This window comes from Lycorma delicatula, chromosome 5 (genome assembly GCF_047948215.1).
Source record: "Lycorma delicatula isolate Av1 chromosome 5, ASM4794821v1, whole genome shotgun sequence".
NCBI lineage: Eukaryota > Metazoa > Arthropoda > Insecta > Hemiptera > Fulgoridae > Lycorma > Lycorma delicatula.
The window spans coordinates 80,503,968-80,529,487 of NC_134459.1; the positions used below are offsets into that span (position 1 = coordinate 80,503,968).

The 25,520-nt window shown below is 27.2% G+C and overlaps 2 protein-coding genes across 3 annotated transcripts in view; one reads left to right on the forward strand and one right to left on the reverse strand.

Moving 5' to 3' along the window:
* The window catches only part of tacc (transforming acidic coiled-coil protein), a 136,707-nt gene extending 134,418 nt beyond the window's left edge, over nt 1–2,289 (reverse strand). Inside the window, exon 1 of the mRNA XM_075366453.1 lies at nt 2,206–2,289. Within this exon, the coding sequence (XP_075222568.1) occupies nt 2,206–2,274 (69 nt within the window). The 5' untranslated portion in view covers nt 2,275–2,289. The remainder of the gene's footprint in view (nt 1–2,205) is intronic.
* Nucleotides 1–25,290, forward strand: part of NANS (N-acetylneuraminic acid synthase) — an 80,630-nt gene extending 55,340 nt beyond the window's left edge. Inside the window, exons 2-8 of one of the 2 annotated variants that reach the window (XM_075366465.1) lie at nt 6,251–6,348; nt 8,582–8,716; nt 11,668–11,883; nt 15,288–15,411; nt 15,661–15,887; nt 19,264–19,558; nt 20,631–22,309. In XM_075366465.1, coding sequence (XP_075222580.1) covers nt 6,322–6,348; nt 8,582–8,716; nt 11,668–11,883; nt 15,288–15,411; nt 15,661–15,887; nt 19,264–19,558; nt 20,631–20,689 — 1,083 coding nt within the window. In that variant the 5' untranslated portion in view covers nt 6,251–6,321 and the 3' untranslated portion in view covers nt 20,690–22,309. Of the gene's footprint in view, nt 1–6,250; nt 6,349–8,581; nt 8,717–11,667; nt 11,884–15,287; nt 15,412–15,660; nt 15,888–19,263; nt 19,559–20,630; nt 22,310–25,132 lie in introns of those variants that run through there. The other variant, XM_075366464.1, reaches the window with a different exon arrangement.
* The last annotated feature ends 230 nt before the right edge of the window (nt 25,291–25,520 follow it).

Sequence of the window (25,520 nt, forward strand, 5' to 3'; positions counted from 1 at the left end):
ATTAAATTCAGTAAACTCTTCCATTATTTAAGGTTTAAGGATAATACAAATTATCCCTTTAAACATTATTTCATCTAATCGGATTATTTGTCATTACTGTTACAAGACATTAAAACTACATAAAAACAGCATTATCACTGCACAACCATATATGCACCAGATCTATATTTATTACTGAAAGTCAGAAAAACTATAATCTTTAGAAAACCACACTTTAATTTTTTTTTCCGCTTTAAACACATATAATTCATTTCTTAATACTTCTTGTAAAGTATTTATGTTATTTGTCAAACAGCTCATTACATTATGCATTTAACAATATCTATAATGAACCAAGATATCCATTCAACATTAAACATTTCTATAAATAAATAAATAACTTAAGAGCTGTGTTAAACAGGTATTGAAATAAACTGGAAAACAAGATTATGCTCCAAAAACAGTTTACTAAGAATTTTACTAAAATCTCAATTTGGATGGCAATTTCAAGAATTAAACAATCATCTTCAGCAGACCACTACAGAAAAATTGTGTATTATCTTGTAAAATATTTAAAACAATAAAATTAAAAAAAATAATAAATAAAAACTAAGAAATAATAAACAATATTAATTCACTAATAAACAGTACTTACAAAAAGTCTATAAGTAATTTTAGCTGGGATTTAAGAAAATGTATATTTGTACTTTTAACTGGGAATGCAGTGACAACAGTCATTTCAGTACTTTTTGATTTTTATTCTTAAATCCAGCTAAACGTATTTACTTCATTGTATTTCATAAGTACTGTTAATTTCATGATTAATATTGTTTATTATTTCTTTGTTTTTATTTTATTTGCTTTTTTATATTACTTTTGTAATATAAAGGAGTTATACTGATAATGGCTGTCTAACAATTGAAATGGGAATTAAAGTTTAGATTTTAGTAAGATTCTATGTAAACAGTTTTTGGAGCATAATCTAGTTTTCCAATTTATTTCAATAATTGCTACACGTATATGCACATATGCAATTAAGAATGCACATATAACAATTATTATGATTTATTTATAAGTAGAGATGTTAGAACAGTTGACCATAGTAACAAATATAAGAAAAAATTAAAATATGTATTTAAGTAGTGAAAAAAAAAAAACTGAGTAAGCTGTTTTACAAATGCTAAAAGTAATGTGCTGTGATTACTGTACCTATATACTAGTTAAATTAGATAACAAACTGCACAATTAAAATTTATTTTAATAATAAAAGATTTCTTAAATTTAAGAAAAGTGATTTTGGTGTCTTTTATATTCATATTACAGAGAAGTCTGGCATAACGGGATATTAATTGAAAGATCCTGCTTCATTTATACATGTATTAAGTTTTACTACAAAAAAAGTATGTGTATATATATATATAAATAATTTAAGTAATTATAATATTGAAACCACCAAATAAATTCAATTAAAAGTAAAGACTCACCTACAGGAGCTTTCAAAGTTTTCACTTCATCATCAGCAGTTTAAAATATAAATTACTCATCAATTATATCAGTTTATCATACTTTGTCATTTAAAATTAAAACCTCCTTAGTATGACAGTGTGTAGGTAAATGTTCTTACTTTTAATTGACTACACATGGTGGTTTCAATATTATAATTAATTAAATTATAAGTAATACATAGTTTTATATTACAATTTTAATATTATATATACAGAGTGATATCAACTAATATATATTCCTAAGATATATATTTAGTAAAATAAAAATTGTAAACCATAAGATATAACTTCTTTTTTTTATAATAGAGTATGTATGTATGTATATATATATACATTGTCTAAAATAGAATTTTACCTGTTAACTTAACAGTGCAGTTTAAGTAATTTGAATTTTTCACTAACCAAAAAGGCTGGCTTGTAATAGTTCAAATAATCAGAACCCTGCCAAATATATTAAAAGCGTAACACAAAGAATGCATACAAAAAACCCAATAAGATCCCAATATCAATCTGAAAGCAACCGTGTACTTCTATAAATAAGATTGAAGTTCCATCTGAAAATCTGCTTATCAGATAGCATACAGCATATCATTTTAATAACATGTATTGCTTTTAATCTTGCTTCTAATTAGTTGTCTAATTTTTACGCTTTCATTAAGTGATTTAAAATTATCTGATACAAATTACGACAGAAAAATAACAAAACACATTAAGTACATACCGGAGAGAAAAAAGGTTTAATTAAATTCACATTTGTATAGTCTTTCAATGGACTTCTGCTGGAATCCATGTTTTAATATTAAGATCCTTTCAATAATTTCCCTGAAAAAAAAAATTAATTATGAAAACTACTGATTAAAAAACCAATCAAACAACTGAAGAAATATAAAGTTATTTTTTCTCTAATTCAGCTTAAAATAATAAACCACCTTTTTTAAGTTCAGTGGCTTTTACTTGGAATGTCATTAATCTCCCATTGATTTCAATCAAGATATTTACTCTTACCAAAAAATTAGACAGCCAGAACCTTGATTAGCAATTGTATTGATAAAGCCACTAAGTTGGAAAGACACTGTCTCAAAAATGGTTATCAATATTAAATGCAATGCATTCATAAAATGTTTTACTTTATTTGTTATAAAACAAAGCACAATTACCACAAACTAGTCTATAACTGAATACTTGAAATTGAATAGTCATGTTACAACCATAATTAGATTGCTTAGTTTTAATAAATATCATTGTCTTGGGACTAGCCAGCCTAACTGCTCAACTATAAATGGACTTACAACCTGTTTTGTTAATTCAAGGCATGCTATAAGCCTTTATTCATAGCTTTTTTTTTGTAAAAAAATTCTGATAAAACCAGAGTAATATTCAAGATAGAACTATAACAATGGCCAAAATGCTAGATGAAATGGTTGTGAAGAATATATGTAATGTTATATACAAATTAACACAGTAAATACAAAAATTTGAATTAAAAATTTTAAGTTAAAATAATAAAACTGAGACTACTGTAAACAGTTCATTTTAACTGTTTGTTCAATTTTAAACATTTATTATCTCATTTATAAAATATTTTTCTTACTATGCATTATAACTAATCTTAATCATTGCTTTCAATCATATCTCTTCTTTAACCTATACATACTGGTATCTTCAAAATCTTTTCATTTTCAATTACACTGCCTGTAACCACTTTTGTTAAAAGATACTAGTTTAAACTCAGTTTTAATTATTTTTATGTTATTAAAATTAAATGTTATTAAAAATAATATCAGAAATCAGAATTAATATGCAAAGTGCAGAAACAAACATATATATTGAAAAACAAAACAAAGCAAATCCTTAAGATGTTTCAATACAAATCTATTTTTTTAATTACACTAAGTTAAAATGTATGGCCCAGTTCAATAAGAAAACAGTATGGAAGTTGGAACAAATAATAGCAGAAAATTTTCTGTTTATGAACATAAGATTATATAGATATGCTTACATAGACAAGAAAAGTTTTGTTACTTTACACTGATTCAAAGTCAAAATATAAATAAGCAATGAATCACATCAGAAATATATATTGCTTTACACATTATGAACTGTTACTTCCATCAGTTTACAAATTATTCCAAAACTTAAGAAGTTTAACTTTAAAGCTGTTAAATTCCTGCCACAACAAAACTGCAGGAAAAAGGCTAAAACACAGAATTTTAGTTCTCCAATTGCTTTTGAAAATCTTACTATAAAAATATCAAATTTTAATCTCCAATTACTTTTGAAAATCAAATTACAAAAATATGACTTGTACAAATATATAAATTAAAAAAATATGGAATAAGGAAACAAATGAAAAGGTTAGCATTATAGCCTGACAAAAGCATTGTTCACTTATTGTCAAAATAAATGTTTTTCTAAATGCAATTTATAGCATAAGTTGTTTTGTTGTACATTTGCTTCATCCAAAAATAAGGAAACCAACATGTTACATCAGCTAAAAAGAGAATTGAACTGGGATGCCCAATTTCAGCTTCTGTAAGCCAGAGCATAAATTACGATCACAGCTCTTTCCCATAGCACAAAATCAAATAGTAAAATACTGCACAAGCTCAGAATAACATGCTCAAGTAAATATAAACTCAAAACAGCCCACATAACTGTGGTATTTTATTGTATAGATAAAACTGTAGTTTTACGATACATATATCTGACTTTTGCATTTCTTAACTAATTAAAACATTTGCAATAGATTAATTTTTGCCTCAAATTAAAAAACCTCAATTTATGTTGCCAAAAATAATATTTTTGGCTGTCCTGAACATAAATAACATTTAATATATTAAAAATCTGAACCACTCTGAAGTTCAATTGGACGATTTTCAATGTTCTAAATAGTTTTTAATAAGGTCTTATCAAGAATTTCAACATATTTTTAACTAACTCAATGGGTTTAACTAATAATGCCAGAACTACATAAGGGTACAAAAAATATAACATATTCAATATTAAACAGAATAATCCTGCATTACTCAAGACATGGCTACTTTGATCTGAAAGTTCCAGAATTTATCATGACATGACAGGTTTCAATACAACAAAATTATCAGCACATAACATATATATATATACATAAACACAAATAAAAATTGTTACAGCATTGTTTGCCACAACAGTTTTCAACAAAGGGAATTAAACGAATTTCACCAAGAAAAAACAGAATTTTATAAGTATTTCATTTTGGCTATTCTGTCTAACCTTGCACAACAATCAATGTTCTAAACTAACATATTACGAAAAATAATTAAAAAAGTAAATGTACATTACCTTATACTTCCTTCGAAAATAAATATAAAGTAAATATTTGTAGTTGAAATAAAAAATTATCTTCTTGAGTAATCTACAGTAAAAATCACATTACACTCTTAACAAGCCAACGTAGTTTTAAAACAACGGTCAAAACATTTAAACTGGACTATAGCCAACGTTTGAAATCAAAAGTTTTTTTTTAATAAAATGCAACTGTGGAGCATAGCTTTGTTTTTTTAACTGAAGCTGCTAAAATGTTGGTAAATAATAACAAAATGAACTCTAAAATTAAAAAAGGCGTTTTTTTATTACAATTTACTTAGTATATATATTTTAGATTAATTATGGATAAAGCGAATGAGTACAAAATATTGTAACTTGTACAAAATGTATGAGGAACAGTACATAAAATTAAAATAAATGTACCGTGATAAAAATAATTTTCATACTATTAGAACATAAAATTTTTAAGGGATATTTAGAAAGGCTGAACTGCGTCTGCATATGGGACCATTCTATTGGTTAAGTGAAATATTTTAACGATTTTATGTTTTGCTGCTGATATATTTAAGTTCATATTGTCTTAGTTACAGGAATAGTATACTGACGAAGAATATTTTTTCCATTTTGCGTTCCCAAGGCTAGTATGTTTTCATGCTCGATAATTTTGTATTTTTTTAAATAAAACATTTTATTTATATATACTCAAAATATACTACAGATATTGGGGGATTTCATTTTTAAATTATTAGTAGATAATTTATTTGTTCGCTTACTTCGTCTGGACAGTTTTATAGTTTGTAATTTTTTTACATTTCATGAACTGAAATATGTTAATAGATGAAGGTGATGAATGGTGTTTTTACATTTTAAAAATAAAATTCAATTATAAAAGTCCATCTCAGTGGTGTTGAGGGTATCTTCTCGGCCTTTTATCCGGAGGTACCGGATTCGAATGCAGGTCAGGCATGACATTTTTCATACACTACAAAATTCCATTTCCATATCCCACAAGCTTCAAGCTTATGTGGCAATGATATAAAGAGAAAAAAATCACGGCTGCCAGATTTCCCATTGTTTGCTTACAGAAGATGGGTAGACTAAGTGACGGCCTCTTCCTCAATGATGGAGCAGGTGGCCCCTCTTCTGAAGCTGGTTAGAACTACGTTTGAAATGTAGTAAAATAGCATTCATTTTCTATTTTTTTTATTCACTTATTTTTGACAAATTTAATGAGTTTATAGGTTTCTTGTCCAGGTGAATTGAGTTGACTTTTACTGGCTATATATGAAAAAATTATGTTGCAATTTTTATACTATTAGTTGATTTGAATGATTTGTTTAATGGATAAATGTGTGACTGATTTACTCTGCAGCACTTAGTGTAGTCATTACAGTTTATATGTTCCAGGATTCCAGTATTTGTCAGTGTATTCATTGTTATTATGTTGTTACATGTTTCAGAATGACTGATCAATTCCCCCACCACTGACTATCATTTTGTTAAATTTTAATTTAAAACAGATTGTGACCTCATGATCCAGGAATGTGACAAGCTAGAGGTATATTAACTGCTCAGATAAGAATACTGCACTGCTTTTGGGTCCCAAATCAAGAAAACAAACTAAGTATTTGTAGGCTTTTATAATGTAACATTCAAGTCATAGTAAAGTCAGTTATTTTTACATGGATTTGAATACTAGATTGTGGATATCAGTGTTCTTTGGTGGTTGGGTTTCAATTAACCACATATCTCAGGAATGGTCAAACTGAGACTGTACAAGACTACACTCATACATATCATCCTCTGAAATGTAATTACCGGAGGCTAAACAGATAAAAGAAAGAAAGAAAGGCTTTTATAATATAATGTGAATTTATCAACCAATGTTTCCACTGATGCTCTACTCAATGTTATAGCTGATAGGTTTTATTTGGATTAGGAAGCTTGTTTAAATATGGATGTAATATATTTTATAACATTCACATATATAAAGCCAATCTCTTGTCACTTTTTTATGACAACCATTGTCATTTTTTTTTTTTTTTTTTTTTTTATGAAAAATATCTTGATGTAATGATTAATTTCCTGACATAGATCAATTACTGTTGGGTTTGATTCAAGGCAATAGTCTGAAGTTTGGCATTTTTTCACCTACTTCATCCATCTCGTCTTCTGTTAAGTTTATAAAATATATATTAAAGTACATTCTAGATCATAGTAATAAATTAAAAATTATTTTTATGACTGTTAGCCAACATTGACTATATCTCTATGATGTATTTTTCTGTGTTTATCCCATTTGTACAGAAGTAATGCTTATGCTAGTTGTGGGACATTTTTGGGCATCATTTATTATATAAATTCTCTTGGAATGATCAGATTGATATAAATTACAAATCATCATAACACCACATTGTTTCACTTTGAAATTTGTCTGTAAAAATAAAAATCTGTTTTATTATTTATTTTACCATGTAATTTTAATCTAAAATGTATTATTATCTTGTGAGGTTCCTAAAAAAAGTCAATGTTAATTTTCAGAATACAAGAGAGAATATTTTTTAAGTTAGATATTCTGACTTATTTCCATGAGCTAAAATTATGAATGTAACAGCTTTGCCTTAAAAACAATACGTTTGTTTAAAATAATAATAATAATGTCCTTTTTTGTCAAACCAGACAGATTTATTTTATATTGAGAGAATTATATTTCAAACATTTCAGCCTATGAAGAAGAGCTTATCATGCTTCCATTGCCCTTATTAATAATCAAAAGACCTTCTGACCAATTAAATTAAAACTGAAAATTTTTCTTTTAAACATATTAACAAAAAAATCATCTGTTTATGAGTTTTTTAACAATTTTAATTTCATAAATGTGATTTTTTTAATCTTATTTAACATAAACCCTAACATATATACTTCTAAATCAATAACTTTATATTATTATATTCTGCACTCATTTTACTTGCTTTTTATATTTACATACTTTTATTGATAAGCTATCCTTCAACTTTCTAGATACCTCGAAGTATGCTTTCAAATGAAATATATGAACTCTAATGTAGTTTCTACCTCAGTGATTTTCCAGATGGTCATCTGCAGCAATGTTGTTCTAAAAAGAAATTCTGGGAATATTCATATAAGTTTGTAAAAAATGCATTCCAAATAACCTATTATTTCATATATATATATATATATATATATATATATATATATATATATATATATATATATATATATATATATATATGCATATGATATTCTGGAAGTCTTAAATAAATAAATTACTTCCAGATAATTAATACAGATTTCTTGATTTGGGATCTTTTGTTGATGGATTGCAAAGCTGGAATATTTTGTTAATTAAAATCTAAAAACAGAAAGGTGGCCAGGAATAGTATCAAAAAGCCAGTAGTGTTAAAGTATTACTGATTTTGCAGAAGCCTTAAATGATGGAAAGGATAGTTGTGATCATTTACTTGGTCTGATGAACATCATGATAAATCTACAAATATTTCAAATGTATTAATATGAATTACTTTTCTTTTTTGTTATTAATTTTAAATTTTATAATGCTGCTTTAGTATTCTGGATAAAAAATAGACTCTTGTCATTCTGACATGGAAATCTGAAAAGTAGTAACTTATTTAAAATGGTATAAAACCTCGAGCATTTCTTTTTAAATCGTATTGGAATTTAGATACCAATTTATTATTATTAATTTTTTATTGTGATTTACTATAATCATGAACATATTTTGTTTAGATATTTATGAATTTTATTTTTAGATGACTGTTAATGATATTATCCTGACTTCAGAGAAAATAATTGGAACATCCCAACCTTGTTTCATTATTGCTGAAATTGGTCAGAACCACCAAGGTGACATTGAAGTTGCAAAGAAGTTAATATTGACTGCTAAAGTAAGTTGATTTTTACTTTTTTTTTAATGAGTTCTTCAGCAGTTTAATGTTAATTGTAGAGTTATCAAGCTATAATTAGTATTTATGTGCTTGAGTATTTTATTGTTTTTTTTGTTGCTAAAGCATTCAGATCTCATGGGCTGAATTTGTTATTGTAGGTTTTATACATATATCCAGGTTATCTATGCGTGTAAAGTTTTATGAATAAACTAATAAACTGTGTATATCTTTAGATGTAAAGAATGTGAATTACTTGAAAGAAAAAAGTTTGAAAGAACATGCTAAAAGAACATTCATGCTAGAATGAAAATGTTGGTGATATCAACTCATGTAATAGTTCAACACCTTTTGTATATAACAGTACTTTTTCAGTCCTTTTCTTTTTTTTTACAGAATTTGTGTAATTATATTGCATTTTAAGCCTTATTGTTGCGTTAATAGAACAAGAATCCAAACTAAATTTGAATGAGTTTAAATAAATTTGTAGATCTTATGGTTATGTCCTATTAATAATAATTAATCATTTTTTAAATCTGTAAATTAGCATGAAGAAATATGTTTTAAACTTACTGAAAAATGTTTTTTTTCATCAGTAAATATAAATATGCTACCAGAATTTCTTTTCAAAACCATGATCCACGTCCTTTGTCATTAATGTGAAAAATTTGTATATTGTTCACTTACTCAACAGTACGCTAACAACAGTTCATTAGAGAAACTGAATCATAACCTCAAATCAAGTCATAATGGAGTAAACTGTTGCACATAGTTTAATCGATCAGGTCCAGTAATGGTTCACCCGGTTTTTCTCGTTAAAGTAATTTCACATTTTGTAAATATACATTTGTGAGAGTACTACAATGAAAAATGTAGGTAAAACATTTTATTGGCTCTATTATTTTGACGACTTCATATTCCTATACAAGAACAACTGAAGACAGTCAGAAATCCTAAATACATCAGACATTCCTAATACTCATCTGCTAATGATTACTGTTAATATAGTGAATGAATCACACTTTGTAAATCTAGTACCATGGTACATGATTACTGTTCATATAATGAGTGAATGCAATGATTATAAGGACACCTTCAAAATATAACTTATTTAAAACTTACTAAAACTGATGCATATTCACAACACATTGAATCATCCCACACAGCGAACAGCTGCATCTTTTTCTCACATATATTGGATATTATTCATACCTACATGTCAGCTATCAGCTGGTGAATGAAAACAAGTAAATTACCTAATAGCAAGTTTTTCAAAATAATAGGCTGACATTTACCCATATACACAAAAAACACTTAATTAGTACTGTACACAGCAGCAGAGGCGAACTTTGCTAACCACCTTATAGGGACTGGATGCACAAACTCAAACAAAGAGATTAATTACATATAAATTTTACATACAGTTATTATAACAATCATGACCTTGATACGTTTCAATATGAAATTCATAAACACTAAAAATTTAACTGATTAAATATGAACAATCACAGCATAATCAAATGCACTTTATGAATATATTGTACTTCATATAATTTATGTTACTATATATGGTTTATTTCACCATCTATATATCTTTCGTAAACATATTTTGATTTATTTGCGGCATAATCAGGATATTGGAAGAGTGACAGTAGAAAATGTTTATATAATCACAATTTATTAGTTAGAGAGCATCAGTAAAACAAGACAAATCAATAATAATGGCAATGCTAATTATAATAATAATAATAATAATAATAATAAACAACTTGCAATAATAATTAGAATAATGACAATAATAAATAAACAAATAATGATTGTAGTAATCACAATCACACTTAATTAGTACTGTACACAGCAGCAGAGGCGAACTTTGCTAACCACCTTATAGGGACTGGATGCACAAACTCAAACAAAGAGATTAATTACATATAAATTTTACATACAGTACAATACACACAATAACAACAACAATGGTAATAATAATAATAATAATAATAAATGTCAATAATAAACAGTGATTACATACACACAGAATTTAAAGTAATCATCAGGATTTATTCACAGGTAGATAAATAATGAGAACCAGAATTCAGTCCCACTGACAAAAGACATTAGCATGACTGCTAGTCGTAACACTTTTAACCACTAGTCTTGTATTAACAACAATAGTACAATAGATAAGACAAGTATAAAGTTGTTTCACTGTAAATACTTTTGCTGTTCACAAATAAAACTACCCAAACAATTTATGAATGAGATTTAGTACACTATCTCTTTCACTTATAGTTTTACAATAACTCACCAAACCATTTCTTGTTTTCATGTACTATCCACACTGGAATTACTTTGACAACACCTTAATCACATCAACTTCGCTTAATAACTCCTCTATTGTAGCACTCTCATCTCGCAGACTGACATCATAATGTCTCACTTTTTGATTCGCAGAACTCCTATTGCAGACTTCATCTTGCAGAACTGATTTTTAACTGGTCTTCCCCTGAGTATTTATACTCCTATCTTCTTTACCTTCTGGACCAGAACCAACTTAATGAGAATGATGTTTGTCTGCCTTCACACGTTCCCATGAAATTCCTACCCTGGTCTGGAAACTTTTCTCATGGAACAAACATTTCTATAGATTTGTCAGTGAGCAGTATTACAAAAGACGATTGTTAGTCGAACCTGTTATCTTTACAAAAGCATTTCTTTTAGCTCCTTTCTGGATTCCTCCCATTATTATATCTTCTACTACTTTCTTATTAATTGGTAGGAATCTGTTACTCAGATCTGTTATACCGGTCTTGTTACAATATTTAAATGAGCACATCACATAGTTCCTAAAAAATCCACAATCATATCTCTGTGTATTTATTTTGAATTTCATCTTTATGTTTAATATTATAAAAAATAATTAATTTATGTGTATATCATATTTTTTTCTTCTTCAGGAATGTGGTGCAGACTGTGTGAAATTTCAAAAAAGTAGCCTACCAGATAAATTTAATCAAGCTGCCTTACATCGTCCATACAGTAGTATTCATTCATATGGGAAAACTTATGGAGAACATAAAATGTTTTTAGAATTTTCTAATGAAGAATTTTTGGAATTGCAAAATTATTCAAAAGAAATTGGTATTTTATTTACAGCTTCAGGAATGGATCCTGTAAGGAATTTATTTCTTTTATTAATAAAGAGATTGATTTTTTATTTCCTATAAAACTTGTTCCTGCAAGTTATACTGGCAAATAAATGTGTGATATTGCAAATCTTTTCATTTTAATCATGGTTTTGCATAAGAATTCTACCCTGCTACAAGGTAATTATTTTGATCTGGTTTAGATTTCAGTTGGCCAATTATTCCTTTTGGATGTTTATCATTTTATGTTAAACTAACAACTTGCAATGCTTCTTGTGAACTAATAACACTCACGCATTTCTTTAGCTACCATGTTATTCTTGGTAAAGTATAAGAATCTGAAATTGATGAAGACTTTTTTTTAATCAGTGATTTTATCTATTGCTTTCTATTCTGTGTTAATCCTTTAATCTCATCATAATTACTGCATCCTGAATCCTTAGTTGTCAGTTGTTTATAATCCAAACTTTGTTTCCTTCTGCAGTTTTTACCCTTCACATTTCTCTACTTAAGCATTCAAACTGCTTAAACTTGACTATATTAATGTACTGTCCTCCTTACTATCACAGTTTGTCTCTTTACAAGATTTTAGCAATTTCTCTTCTTTCACATTTATCAACCCATCTAATTTTCAAATCCACCTTTAACACCATATTTCTTTCTTCATTTTCCTTTTTGGTTTTCACATTACCCAAGTTTCAATATTGTAAAGCACTACAATCCACTTGCTTTTTAAGAACATCTTATAATTTTTAAAACCATATTTGATAATAGAACACCACTTTTGTCCATAAAACTACTTTCTTATGCCAGAAGCACATTTTAATCTATAAATTACCTTATCTGTCTTTCATAATTTTACTACACAATTAACAAAATTGTATATTTTTCACATATATCAAATGTTCCACTCTTTTATTGTTTTATTTCTTATTGTTCTTCTTTCTGTCAGATTTTATAATCTTGGTTTATTTTTATTATTTACTTTCCAATCCATGCTATTCAGAACTTCTAACTTATTTTGGTTTCTGGCAAAAGAAGAATGTCATTCACAAACTACCAGTTTTATTTTTTGCCTCTGATATTTTAATTACTTTCTTATTTTACCTCTTTCTGAATCTGAGCTTGCTTTTTTCATCTTTTATAACTGTTATTAATACTTATGTATATCTTCTTTCTCAATATTTCAGTTAAATTTGGTTTAAGGTACTGTATTTTGTTTGCATTCTACACTATCAAGTGCATTTTCTAGATAAACTAGTCTGGTATAGTTGGCCATATTCTTCTGTAGTCCTTCTAAGATTAATCTCAGGACTAGGTGATATTCCTTGTACCCATCTAGTATATCTGGACTGATGATTTTAACTGGACTGATCATCTAGTATATCTGCCTCCACACTTGTGTTTTTTTTTTCTATAGACTATTCTAGTGAGTATTTTCAATGCATGAAATATAATAGATTGATAGTATAGTAGTTCTCACACTTAATGTCCTTCCACTCTCTTTAATACGGTAATAATCACGGTGTTGGTCTTGCCTCATGTATTTAGCATACTAAGGAAAAATTAACCATTCAATTAGCAACCTACCAAAAAGAGCTGGTAAATTAATGCATTTTTAGTTTACTACTTAGTTGCACTATTTACTTGTTATGTCATGATTATTTACAGCTTTATAATAAACTAAAGTATTACTTATTTTTATTTTAAATGGTACAGTACCACTTTATTTGTACCCAGTTCATTTAATGGTACATATTTATACCCAGTTCATATTTATTATTTCTTAATAAGTCTTGAGTAAAAAGATTTTAATTCGATCATTTTATTTTTGTCACATGATTTGGAATATTCATGTTTATTTCATTTCCTATTCTCTTATCAAATTAACTGCTGGTTTAACCCTAACTATTGCTTCCTTGTACTGTTATTAAATACATACTCTCTGCTGTTGTGTAATAAACAGCAGTATTTTTTAGTTTTACTTAGTAATACTCAAAAATTGTAATTAAACAATATGAATTTCCCAATTTGCAGCATATGCATGAATTGCTGGATAACAATAATTAGCTATATTAAATAAAAAACACTATTGCTTTTTATAATATATAAATATTATATATTTATAATATAATAAATATCTTGCAAATCTGTATACTACAATGTAAAATAATTTGTTAGTTTTAGCTATAACCATTGGATTATTTAAAACACATGGTAAATCTTCTGAACAGCACAAATTTTTATGAATGTAGAAAACTATTTACTTGGCTAGGTTTCATTTGATTTCTTTGTTATAATTAGTCCCCCAAAAACTGTAACTTACAGAATTTTTTATTGCTTACTTTGCATTTAATTTTATGTCATTTTGTACACTAACAATACTAATTTGTAATTTTTATCATCAGTTTTTGAATAGTTTGATATTGCTTCTCCATTGCTTTCGTTTTTATAAACTGTTTTTAGATATAGGTAGAAGGGATAACTGTCTGATGCAGTGATAACATGAAAGTGCTCATGATATCAAGGAATAATTAAACAGCAAAGTAATGAGTTAAAAAACTGATAATTTGTAATTAATTATCTGCTGTTAGTATGCAGTTTAGTAAATTATTTGTCACAAAGATAATTTTTGGAATCTCCTATTATAATTTCATAATATGTGCAATTTGCTAGGAGACTACAAAATTACTGCAGTGAAATAAAATTATAAAATTTAAGAGAATATTTGGAGTTTTGATTGAAATTATTAGTAATAAATTTGAATTTTGTAACATTTTTAAACATATATTGGTTTTGTAATAAAAATAAACATTTTATGACAGTATTAATGTAAAACAGATATAGAAAATTAGGTTTTTATCTTCAAACATGTTTATTCTAAATCATATAACCAATCTGGCATGTGGTGTTTCTAAAAGGAGGAATAAATATTTTACATTAAATAATTAAATTAGAAATGATTGGCTACCTGATTTTTAAGATATTTTGTTAGAATCTCCATATATCTAGTACAGTTTTCTTTATTCAGAGCCTGTAACCAACTGTAATCCTTTTGCATATAGTGATTACACATGTGGCTTATTACATCTCTGAATCCAGCATGCATTGATAATTTTAACAAAAGGTGAGTTATTGAACCCAAAATGCTGTTAGATAGAACAGGATTCAAAAAACCACTGAAATAACTGGATAGTATTAAAAACATTTATAAAAAAAGGTTCAGTAGTAGACTTCTCTTACCATAAGAGAAGTTATTACATTGATGATGTTAGGTTCATATCAACAAATCTAGTTTTCCAGTCGGTTGGTTTTGCCAAGTGGTATATATGTTTATATGTTAAACAAAGTAAATTTTCAGGAAAAAAAACATATTTTTACAACATAATTTAAAAATAAAAACAGTATAGAATATTTGAATGTGATTACAGGTATCAATAGATTTTCTTGGTGAAATGGATGTTCCATTTATAAAAATAGGATCGGGTGATGCAGATAATTTTTACCTTCTCAAACAAGCCGCTTTAAAACAGTGTCCTCTTGTTATTTCCACAGGTATTACACTAGATACATTAGAAGTATTTTTTCTGCTTTAGTTCAATTGAGAAAAATGTTAGGTTTGGCAATTTAAGCCAGTGAAAAGCATTTTAGTTTTCATTGGTTTTAAATTGCTGATCCATATTTTGTAGTTGATGATGTAAGATCATTATTTTCTTTGATGTATTTTTGATGTTGTTTTTCTTGGATTTTGTAATTTTTTTTTGTTGAACTAAATCATATTCAAATTTATGTATATTTTTATAGGTATGCAATCAATGGAAACTGTAAAAGTTATGTATGAAACTGTTAAGAATGTTCATTCAAATTTTGTCTTAATGCATTGTGTTTCTTCATATCCAACACCACCTGAAGAAGTTAATTTGAACACAATAAAACTCTACCAAAAAGAATTTCCAGATATACATATTGGTTATTCAGGACACGAATTAGGAACTGCTATTTCATTAGCTGCTGTAGCACTTGGTGCTAAGGTAAAATAAACCTAGATATATTATTAAAAGTAATAAAAAAATAAAATAATTATTTTTGTTTATTTTAAAAGTGTCGTAATCTCATCATACTGATCAATAAACTTTTATTTAAATTATTTTCTTTTAGTGTTTTTCTAATTTGATTGTGTGATAATATGTTCTGAATTCTATGTAAAGTAATATAAAAATGCTGTATAATGAGAATGTTTTATGTTAAAAAGTGATTCTATTGTACCTTTACGCCTTCCTCCTTGGATTGATAGATACAATGTGAATTGCATTTTTGTGCTTTTTATTTAATGTCACTAAAGTCATAAAATTTACCTAATTACACAATTTAACCAAGTTGTATGAAATAATTTATTGAAATGTATATTTAAAAGACAGATTTAGCTGGCACCCATAGCTCAAATATTTAACCCATTACAGATTTCATTTTTCTATTTAAAAATCATGTTTTGTTTAATTTTTTTTCAGTTTTTACTCTTTTTTCTATACAGTTCTATTTTTTATGTGTACATATTTATATGATATAAAACTGATTCTACATAAAATGTATATTAAGCTAAGAAAATGGGGGAAAAAATGCTAATAAGTAATCTCAAATACACATTAGCTAGTCCTAAATTATACTTCCTTTACTGAACAGTAAGTAAAATATTAGAATTATATCTTTTGTACACCCATGTAAGATGGGCATTCAGATTTGGAAAACTGAAAAAAGTAAAAAAGTATTGTTACTTTCATTTTATTTACAAAATCACTATACAAAATTAAATGTATAAAAGTATTTGTTACTTGCATAAAAACAGTAAAATCAGTCTGTACTGTAAAAATGTAATTAAAGCAAATAAATTATAGTAGGCATTTAAGCTTAATTACTGTCATTAGTGCTTGAGTTTCTGTCATCTGTAGAATTGCAATTATCTTTGTAATCACATAACCACAAATAATCATCCTCACTTTCATTGAGAAATACAACATTTCTTGAACAATTGATTTTTTATTCAAATCATCTGTATTTCTGACCAAGCCTCAATAATCCATTACAAATCTGTATCAAAGACAGTTTTTTTAATTTTACCAGATGATGTAGTTTCATATGTTGTGTTAGTCATCCAGTTATAGCATTATCCACTTGCTAATAAAGCACCTGGTTAATGCTCCCAGATACATTTAATCCAGCCCAGTACTAATTCATTATTCAAACATCCCTTCATTTGCTTGTATGACAATATTGGGTAAAAGGTTTTCACCTTTCGATAATTAAAAAAAAATTACATCCAGAGTTAATTTTTTCCCCCTTCTGAAAGTATTTCTAAAATCACCAACCAAACCAAACAGTCTGTTTTTTCTTGACCATCAGTTTGTAGACATGTTTTGCTATTATACTTTTAACATTGTTATTGATTGATTTTAAAAGTTACCAGCATCTTGTCTGCCTAACTTTGTTAGTTTATCTTTATATGCTTCTGGTAGCTGCTGTGCTGTTGTTGACCTTATTCAAACAGGAAAAGTATGTCAGTAAAGAAATCAGTGTACCCAGTTAAAACTAGCGTTAAATTCATCCCTACTGATACTTAATTCATCAGTGATTTCCAGGGCTTGCATCTGACACATTTCTGTAAAGTCAGATATCCAAACTGATGTACATTCCACATATGTGCTGTAAGTTTTTCTTCTATTTTTGGATATTTCATGTTTTTTCGCTGAAATCCTCTGTTGTTTTTATTGGCTATATGAAATTTAGATTTAATTTACTAAGCATTTGGCACCGTTGGTATTAATACAATTGTATAAATTAAGTTTCCACTGACCAACAGTTTAGAAAGTATAAATCCTAGTAATTTCAGGTTGTTACTCCATCTTCAGGGATTTTCTAAAAGATGTTAATTTAAATTCTAATCAATAATAATTTTTAAATTAAACTGTTATGTTCATAATAGTCGGTCGTCAAGAATAAAATTAATTTGTACGTAAGTAAGACAGTAACGTCATGTTTGTAAGATGTTTGTGACTATTATGAAATAGATTTAATATTAAATGAAATGTTACCAACCTATTAATAATTAGCCTATTAATTAACTAAAAACCTATTTACCTATTAATTAATTATATAATCTGTTTATAAAAGATATCCTTTTTAATAATAAATCTATTTTATATTAGTCGCAAACTTCTTACAAGCATGGCGTTTCTGTCTTATTGATGTACAAATTAATTTCATTCTTGATGACCGACTATTATGAACATAATATTTTAATTGAAAAACGATTATTGATTTGAATTTAAATTAACATCTTTTAGAAAATCCCTGAAGATGGTGTAAACAACTCCAAAAGTACTAGGATTTACACTTTAAGTTGTTGGTAAGTAGAAACTTACCTTTATTTATTTATTATATGAAATTTATTCAATTATATGAAATTTGTTTTCTTTTTTTTGTCACTCATAAATCCAGGACTCTGCTATATCAAATTTTCTCCCTGCAGCAATATTTCCATGCTTCTTTCTGTAAGCAATAACATCAGTCTCTAATGCTAAAAATTTGTTTTCAGATTGAAAAAATTCAGAATTATTTGTAAATATATTTATATTATAAAATGAATATGAGAAATTGTTCTAGGTATTTTAAACTATTGAGATATTTGTTTCAAGTTTGCTGTTTGTAAATTGTTTCAAGAGTTTGGATTTGAGAAGGAATATATTTTTGTTTTTTTATTTAAAATATGCAGTAAATTAGTTAATTGTCCTATCTTATAAGAAAATCTTTATATTCTTGAATCTCAGCCAATTTCAATTTCATCTAGAATTACAAGTTATTTTCTATTTAGAACCAATAATACCTGCAGTTTTAAGAACTCTTCAATATTTATAATGTTATAGATATTTAAAAATGAAATTTTTGAAATACATGATGTGATACATTACAGTCATGTGGAAGCAAAAATATACTACAAATTTAAGCAGATATTTGAGTTATTAATTATTAGTAGTAAAAATTAGCTTAGATTAGGTAGCTGTCTGCCTACCTAGGGCATTTGTGTATGTAATGATAACATGGTGGTAATCACATTAGGTGTTTAAGATTGGTTTCTTATATCATTTGAATAATGTTAAATAAATAAATAGATAAGAAACATAAAACAGATCTAATACTACATTTGAACACACACTGAATGGTTTACTAACCAACTAAGAATGAACACATTTATAACATAATACCTCTAAAGACCTTAAAAAGTCTTACTAGATCTTATGGAACCACATTTTGACAAACTTATAAAGTGGGCCATTTCATTACCTTTTTTATCCAGTTATTTATCTTCTAATGTAAAACTTCTTTCATTTATGAAACTTCTTTTCTTTTTTTTAGGTGCTTGAACGGCATTTTACTTTAAATAAAAACTGGAAAGGAAGTGATCATATTTGTTCTCTGGAGCCTGATGAGTTGAAACAATTAATAAACGACATAAGAATGGTCGAAAAAGCTTTGGGATATCCAGTAAAATTAATTCAACCGAGTGAAAACGCTTGTATTAGAAAGCTTGGAAAGAGTCTTGTAGCTACAAGAGATATTAAAATAGGTGAAACAATGACTGATGATTGTATAAGTATAAAAGTAGCAGAACCATCTGGAATAAGAGCATGTGATATTAAACTAGCTCTTGGTAAGATTGTTATAAAGAATGTTATAAAAGATTCTGCTATTCAAGAGCATGATTTAGCATAATTAATCATTCAAAAAATAAATCACATTTTCTCCTATTTGCAGTAAAAACAAAACATTTTCATTGGAATAAAATACCCTTCTACGTTTGATTTAAGTGGTGTAGGTACATCACTCCATGCAAATTTTCCATTGGTCAAAGCAGTGTTGGAAATCACTTTCAGAAAGCAAGTCCATGGTATCCGTCGCTTTGTCTTTTGCAGCTTCAACTGTCTCAAATTTTGTTCCTTTCAGTGCTGATTTCACCTTTGGGAACAGAAAAAAGTCAAATGGGGCAAGGTCCACTGAATAGGGTAGATGTTCCAACACAGGGATCCCATGCTTGGCCAAAAATGTCTTGACAGACATTGTAGTATAGGCCGGGACATTGTCCTGATGTAGAATCCATGACTTGTTTTTTCTACAATTCAGGTCGCTTTCTTCTTACTCATTCATGGAGAATAGTGAGGACCTCAAGGTAGTATTGCTGATTCACAGTTTGATCTTCAGGTACCCAGTTTATGTATACAGTCCCATGCATATCGAAAAATCATGGTCGTCCTGGATATGGGTTATCTTCAATCTCTTCTCATCCCCCTTTGAACCATTTAAACCACTCAGAAATTTGAGTGCATGATAAACTTTCATCACAGTATACTTCTTTTGACAAAAAATGGGTTTTTGTGACGGATTTTCCGAGCTTCACAAAAAAATTTCACATTAACTGGCTCTTTTAGAACACTTAACATTTTTCTGACAGGTTGCAGATGCAACATTCGATACAAAGGCCATGGGACTAAGGGATTCGCAGTCAACTTGGCAGCAGGAATGGAGAGAGGGGATGTCACATGACTGTCATTTGACCTTCACACACATGCTGTTTGTCTGTAAATTGATCAGTGTGGGTTTTTTTTTGCCACACTGTGTATATGTTTTTTACTAACTGAATTGCATAAATTTTTTAAGATAAACAAGCCTTAAATTAAATGTAGAAGGATATTTTATTCTAATGAAAATGTTTTTTTTTTTTACAGTACACTGGAGGCTGACAAAATCATCAGGTACTAGTTCTTATATTGTTATGTATATATAAAAATTGCCTTTGTATCATTGCTTTTAAGCTTCTTCAACAGAAACTTCCTTTGGTTTCAATGTTCCTCTCACCTGCCTGTTTATAGTTAAAATCACTGAGTATGTTAGAAGCACGTGTGGCAGGATTTTATGTACAGTTTTAGGATCTAGGATTACAGTTCTATGTACGGATTTAGGATTATATCATCTTTAGAGTTATTCAAAACATCCATAATGATTTAATTATCTGTGTAACTGCAACACATCATCATTTTCTGTAAGTCACCTTTTAACATCTTCTTCAATTTATAAGTCTTCTTTTAACATACTTCTTTAGGTTTGATTTTAAAATCTAACCATGATTTTGGATTATTGCAACATATTCAGATTAATCTGAAGTACTCTGGTTTAGTATCATAAATGAAAAAAATTAACCTAACCTCATAAAAAATATCTCCATGAATCGGAATGTAATTGATTTACTCTTGTAAAAAACCATTTTCTTAAGTTCCTGTTCTAAATGCAAACTGTCAGTATTATATTTCTAACAGTTTTAATACTCTTCTTTTACACATATACTGAGTAAAAATTTGGAGGTTGGAATTAAAAACAAAACATATACAAACTAATGAACTAGAACTAATAAACAAAGCTCTTTCTGATTAATTAAAAATTATAATTTGGAAATGAAAATTAATATTTGTACATCTGAAATATACATGTTTAAAATAAATTGAAAATAAGTGAAATATTATATTTTTAGAAAGATGTAGGCTTGAAAGACATTTAACAAAAACCATCAAAAACCTTTTTAAATAGGGAATGTGATAATATATCAATTTATTACAAATCACAGCTAAATAGGGACCTGTTACAATGTTACCCCTAACAGATGATATTTATTTGAAAAACACTTCATTAATTTTTTTATAACTTAACAAATTTAAACAAGTTTCATTATTACTTTGATTTCACCCATAAGTATGTTAAATTTTATTCTACTGCAAATTCCTTAATTTTCCTGTAATAAAAATTAAGATTATTATAATTACTTTGTTATAATGGTAAAAAATAGGTCAATAACTACAAATATACATTGAAAACTAAAATTTGTATCATAATTTGAAAAAAAATTTTTTTTGTTAATATATTTTGTTGTTTTGTAATAAAAAAAATACTTTTTGGTTACAAATAAACAATATAGTTTTATAAATCAAAGAAAAATCAAATTTCACATACTTGGGGAATTTACTTTGATAAATGATCTTTTTTTATGTTAAATTATAAAAATAAAATAACATAGTTAATTTATTAAAAAAATCTATTGCCAGATTGTTTCCAGCAATTAATCATCTGGCACTTAATTTGATAAATTTGCTTGTTATTACTGCTGACTTCACTTGTTAAACTCAAAAAAAAAGAAAGCAGTTTTGAATTCTTAATGCCTTAAAAAAAAATTTAACTTATCCAAGATTTATGACAATACACAAACATAAAATTATGTACCATGGTAGCAGGTGGCCAACCAAAAGTAAAAAGTTTAAGATATTTTAACAACTTCCGCAGCATCTTGAAGGAAAAAAATCTCCTTCAAGATTGATCAAAACTAAGCAAGAATATCATTAAAAAAAAAAAAAACACACAAATAAACTACAAAAACATTTATCCTTTCTTCTATATACAGTTTTTTGTCTTGCTCCATTATTTATTGGTTTTATATAACCACATTATAATTTATATACAACATAATCCTAATTAAGTCATGTTATCTTATGTTTATATTGCTATTACGTAATATATTTTTATAAGGTAAACTACTACATAAAATACAATTATTCGTCTTCACAATTATTGTTTTATTTGATAGAATGTTGAAAATATACTCACATCCGATAACATTCAACTTTAATACATGTGGGTGTTAAGAGATATGGTTACCTATTTTGTCAAGAGAACTATCGGTCTTTCCAACTAACATAATGGAATTTCTAATTTATTATTATTTCACTTCAGTAATGTAAATCATGACATTAGAGATTAGATTTGAGTATTTTATATTTTTTCAAAAGAAACTGAAATTTGTAACCTGAATATATATATAGACTTAAAAAAAGCTTGTGAAGAAATCTAGATATAATTTCCAAGTTATTAGGATAGTAGACATTTAAGTGCTACTTCAAAAGCATTATCTGTACTGAAATACAATACCTCATATCAGTATGAGAAAGGACAAAATTTGTACTTTACAGACTGTTGAAACAGATATTAGAGCTGAAAATAACAAAGAATAAGTTTAGAATGTCTAATTATAATATTACTGGTGACAATCAGATAGGATTACAAAGTTGCATGATCATAAAAATGAAACATTTGTATAGTTTGGATTTATATCTGGGAACTGGAAGTAGGCATCCTGCAGCATGAACACTAAGTTCTTTTCTACCATTTTGAAAGATAAAAATAATTAAGTAATATACTTGCAAAATTAATGTTAAAAATTAGATTTAAAGCAGTTTCTCCCTTTGCATGGTAACTTGGTGTATAATAAATCTCATTTTTATAACCAGCAGCAATTAGTCAAATATATTTATTTATTATTTTTAATATTTTTTTTTGTATAGTGTGCTTTAACCTTTCTTTCTCCCTACATATGTTACATAACACAACCATGTATTTATTTCCCCAGTATGTACACAAACATGAATGAAAAAATGCAATAATATATTTTTAGCATTCACAAAACACATGTAACTGAGGTAATTGTATGTGAAAAATAAAATACAAGAAAACCTATATACTTACTTTATTTTTTGGGTTCGCATTCAAATTTGATGCAACTGAAGATATCTTCTCATCTTGGAGTCACCCTGGGAATAGAAGACAATTCATCATGCTAATGAAGACTTTGCATTCCTCTCTCCTCTTTGGATGGAGATTGAACACATTATTATAATGAAGGCATTCTGCAGTCATCTCTGGGCTCTGTAATAGATTGAAGGCACTCTCTACAGTCATCTCTGTAATCTGGTGTAGCTCTGGGTCATCCAAGTAGAACAGTAGAAGCCAATAAAAATTTGAGCTGTTAAAAACATATAACATAAAGATAAGTCATCATAATAGTATATTAAACCAAATTATTTAAGTATATAATTAAAAAAATACCCTGCAGATTAAACAAATTAATAAAAGAAACTAACATTTTATGTCAGAAAAACATTTTATGTCAGAAAAAGTAAAATAATATATTTTTTCAATTCATTGATTAGCTATGCACGTGTGTGAGCACACATACACAAGTAACTGAGATAATTGTGTGTGAAAAATAAAATTAAAAAAAAACCTATACACTTACTTTATTTTTTGGGATTTCACTCAAATTTGATGCACATGATCTTCTCAATTTGGGATCACCCTGGGAATAGAAGACAATTCTTCTCTTCATGGAAATGAAGACACTGCAATCCTCTCCTCTTTGGATGGACATTGAAGACATTGTTATAATGAAGGCACTCCGCAGTCATCTCTGGGCTCTGTAATAGCTCTGGATCATCCAAGCAATATTGTAGAAGCCATTATAAACTTGAGCTGTAAAAAACAAAATATAGTAAATCAAATTATTTAAGGATGCAATTAAAAAAAATACTCGGCAGAAAAAACAATCTATTAAGAAAACTAACATTTCATGACAAAAAAAAAGCGGTAATTACCATTAAATTAAGAAAACTGTAAAATTACCTTTTATATAATAAATTTTTCAATTTGTTTATTATATTTTGTATTAAATGAATGTGTCAGATACATGTTAAATATTTTATTATAAATTTAAACAATTTGATTATGTATGTTTGTCATTTTTAAATCACTCATAATAGAATAGTATAGCAAATCTGAAAAGAAGTAAATAAACTGAAAAGTTATTTTGCAAAAAAATCACTTCTTTATCTACAAAATTAATTATTTATAATGTATAAATTAAAAAAAAAAAACTATAAAAAACGCAGCATTAAGGCAATTTGTATATCTTAATAGTATATTTTATTATTCAAACTTAAATGACTGTATCTTTCAATTTTGCCATCATTTTATACCACACATTTTTGTAACTCTTGTCATAATTCATTTTATTAATGCCTAAAACAAATCTCAAAAAATAATGTAAAAAATATATTATTAAAAAAAAAAACAATTCATAGAAAAAAAAAGCATTAACTGAATTCAGACAAAACAAAAAATATAGTATACATAACAAGCAGATTAATTAAGCTACTACTCTTCTTTTATTAATAACCATAAACAAAGATATTTTGCTAAAATAATTATTATAAGACACTCACTCTTTGTTTTTATTTTTTATCATTTTATCTTTCTTATTTCTTTCATAATTAGTATATTGAATCTCATCACAATCACTTTTCAGTAATCATTTTATACTCAATAATTTTTTTTTATATTATATTAATTACAGATGTAACTGAAAATATATATAATGAATCTTACATGGTAGTACAATTTTTTTGGTACACCTCAGGAGTCAGTACCAAGACCTCAACATCACAGTGTAGGAATGTTTGCTGGCTCCAGAGAGATTACCTCCTTCAGTTGTAGTGGCATTACGCAACAAGTGAATCAGTAGGTTACAGCTCATAAGTAGTATTGCATACCGCTCCTTATTTGATAATAATAATTTTAATACAATGTGACATTTTAATAATAATTTTGATACAGTGTGACTTTTTTTGTTAATATATTAACGCTTTTATTTACAAATTTATCATTTGTGAGCTACTGCCAAGGCTTTGAAATATTAATTTACTTAATGAAGACAACTCCCTACTCCGCCATGGAGCAAGCCT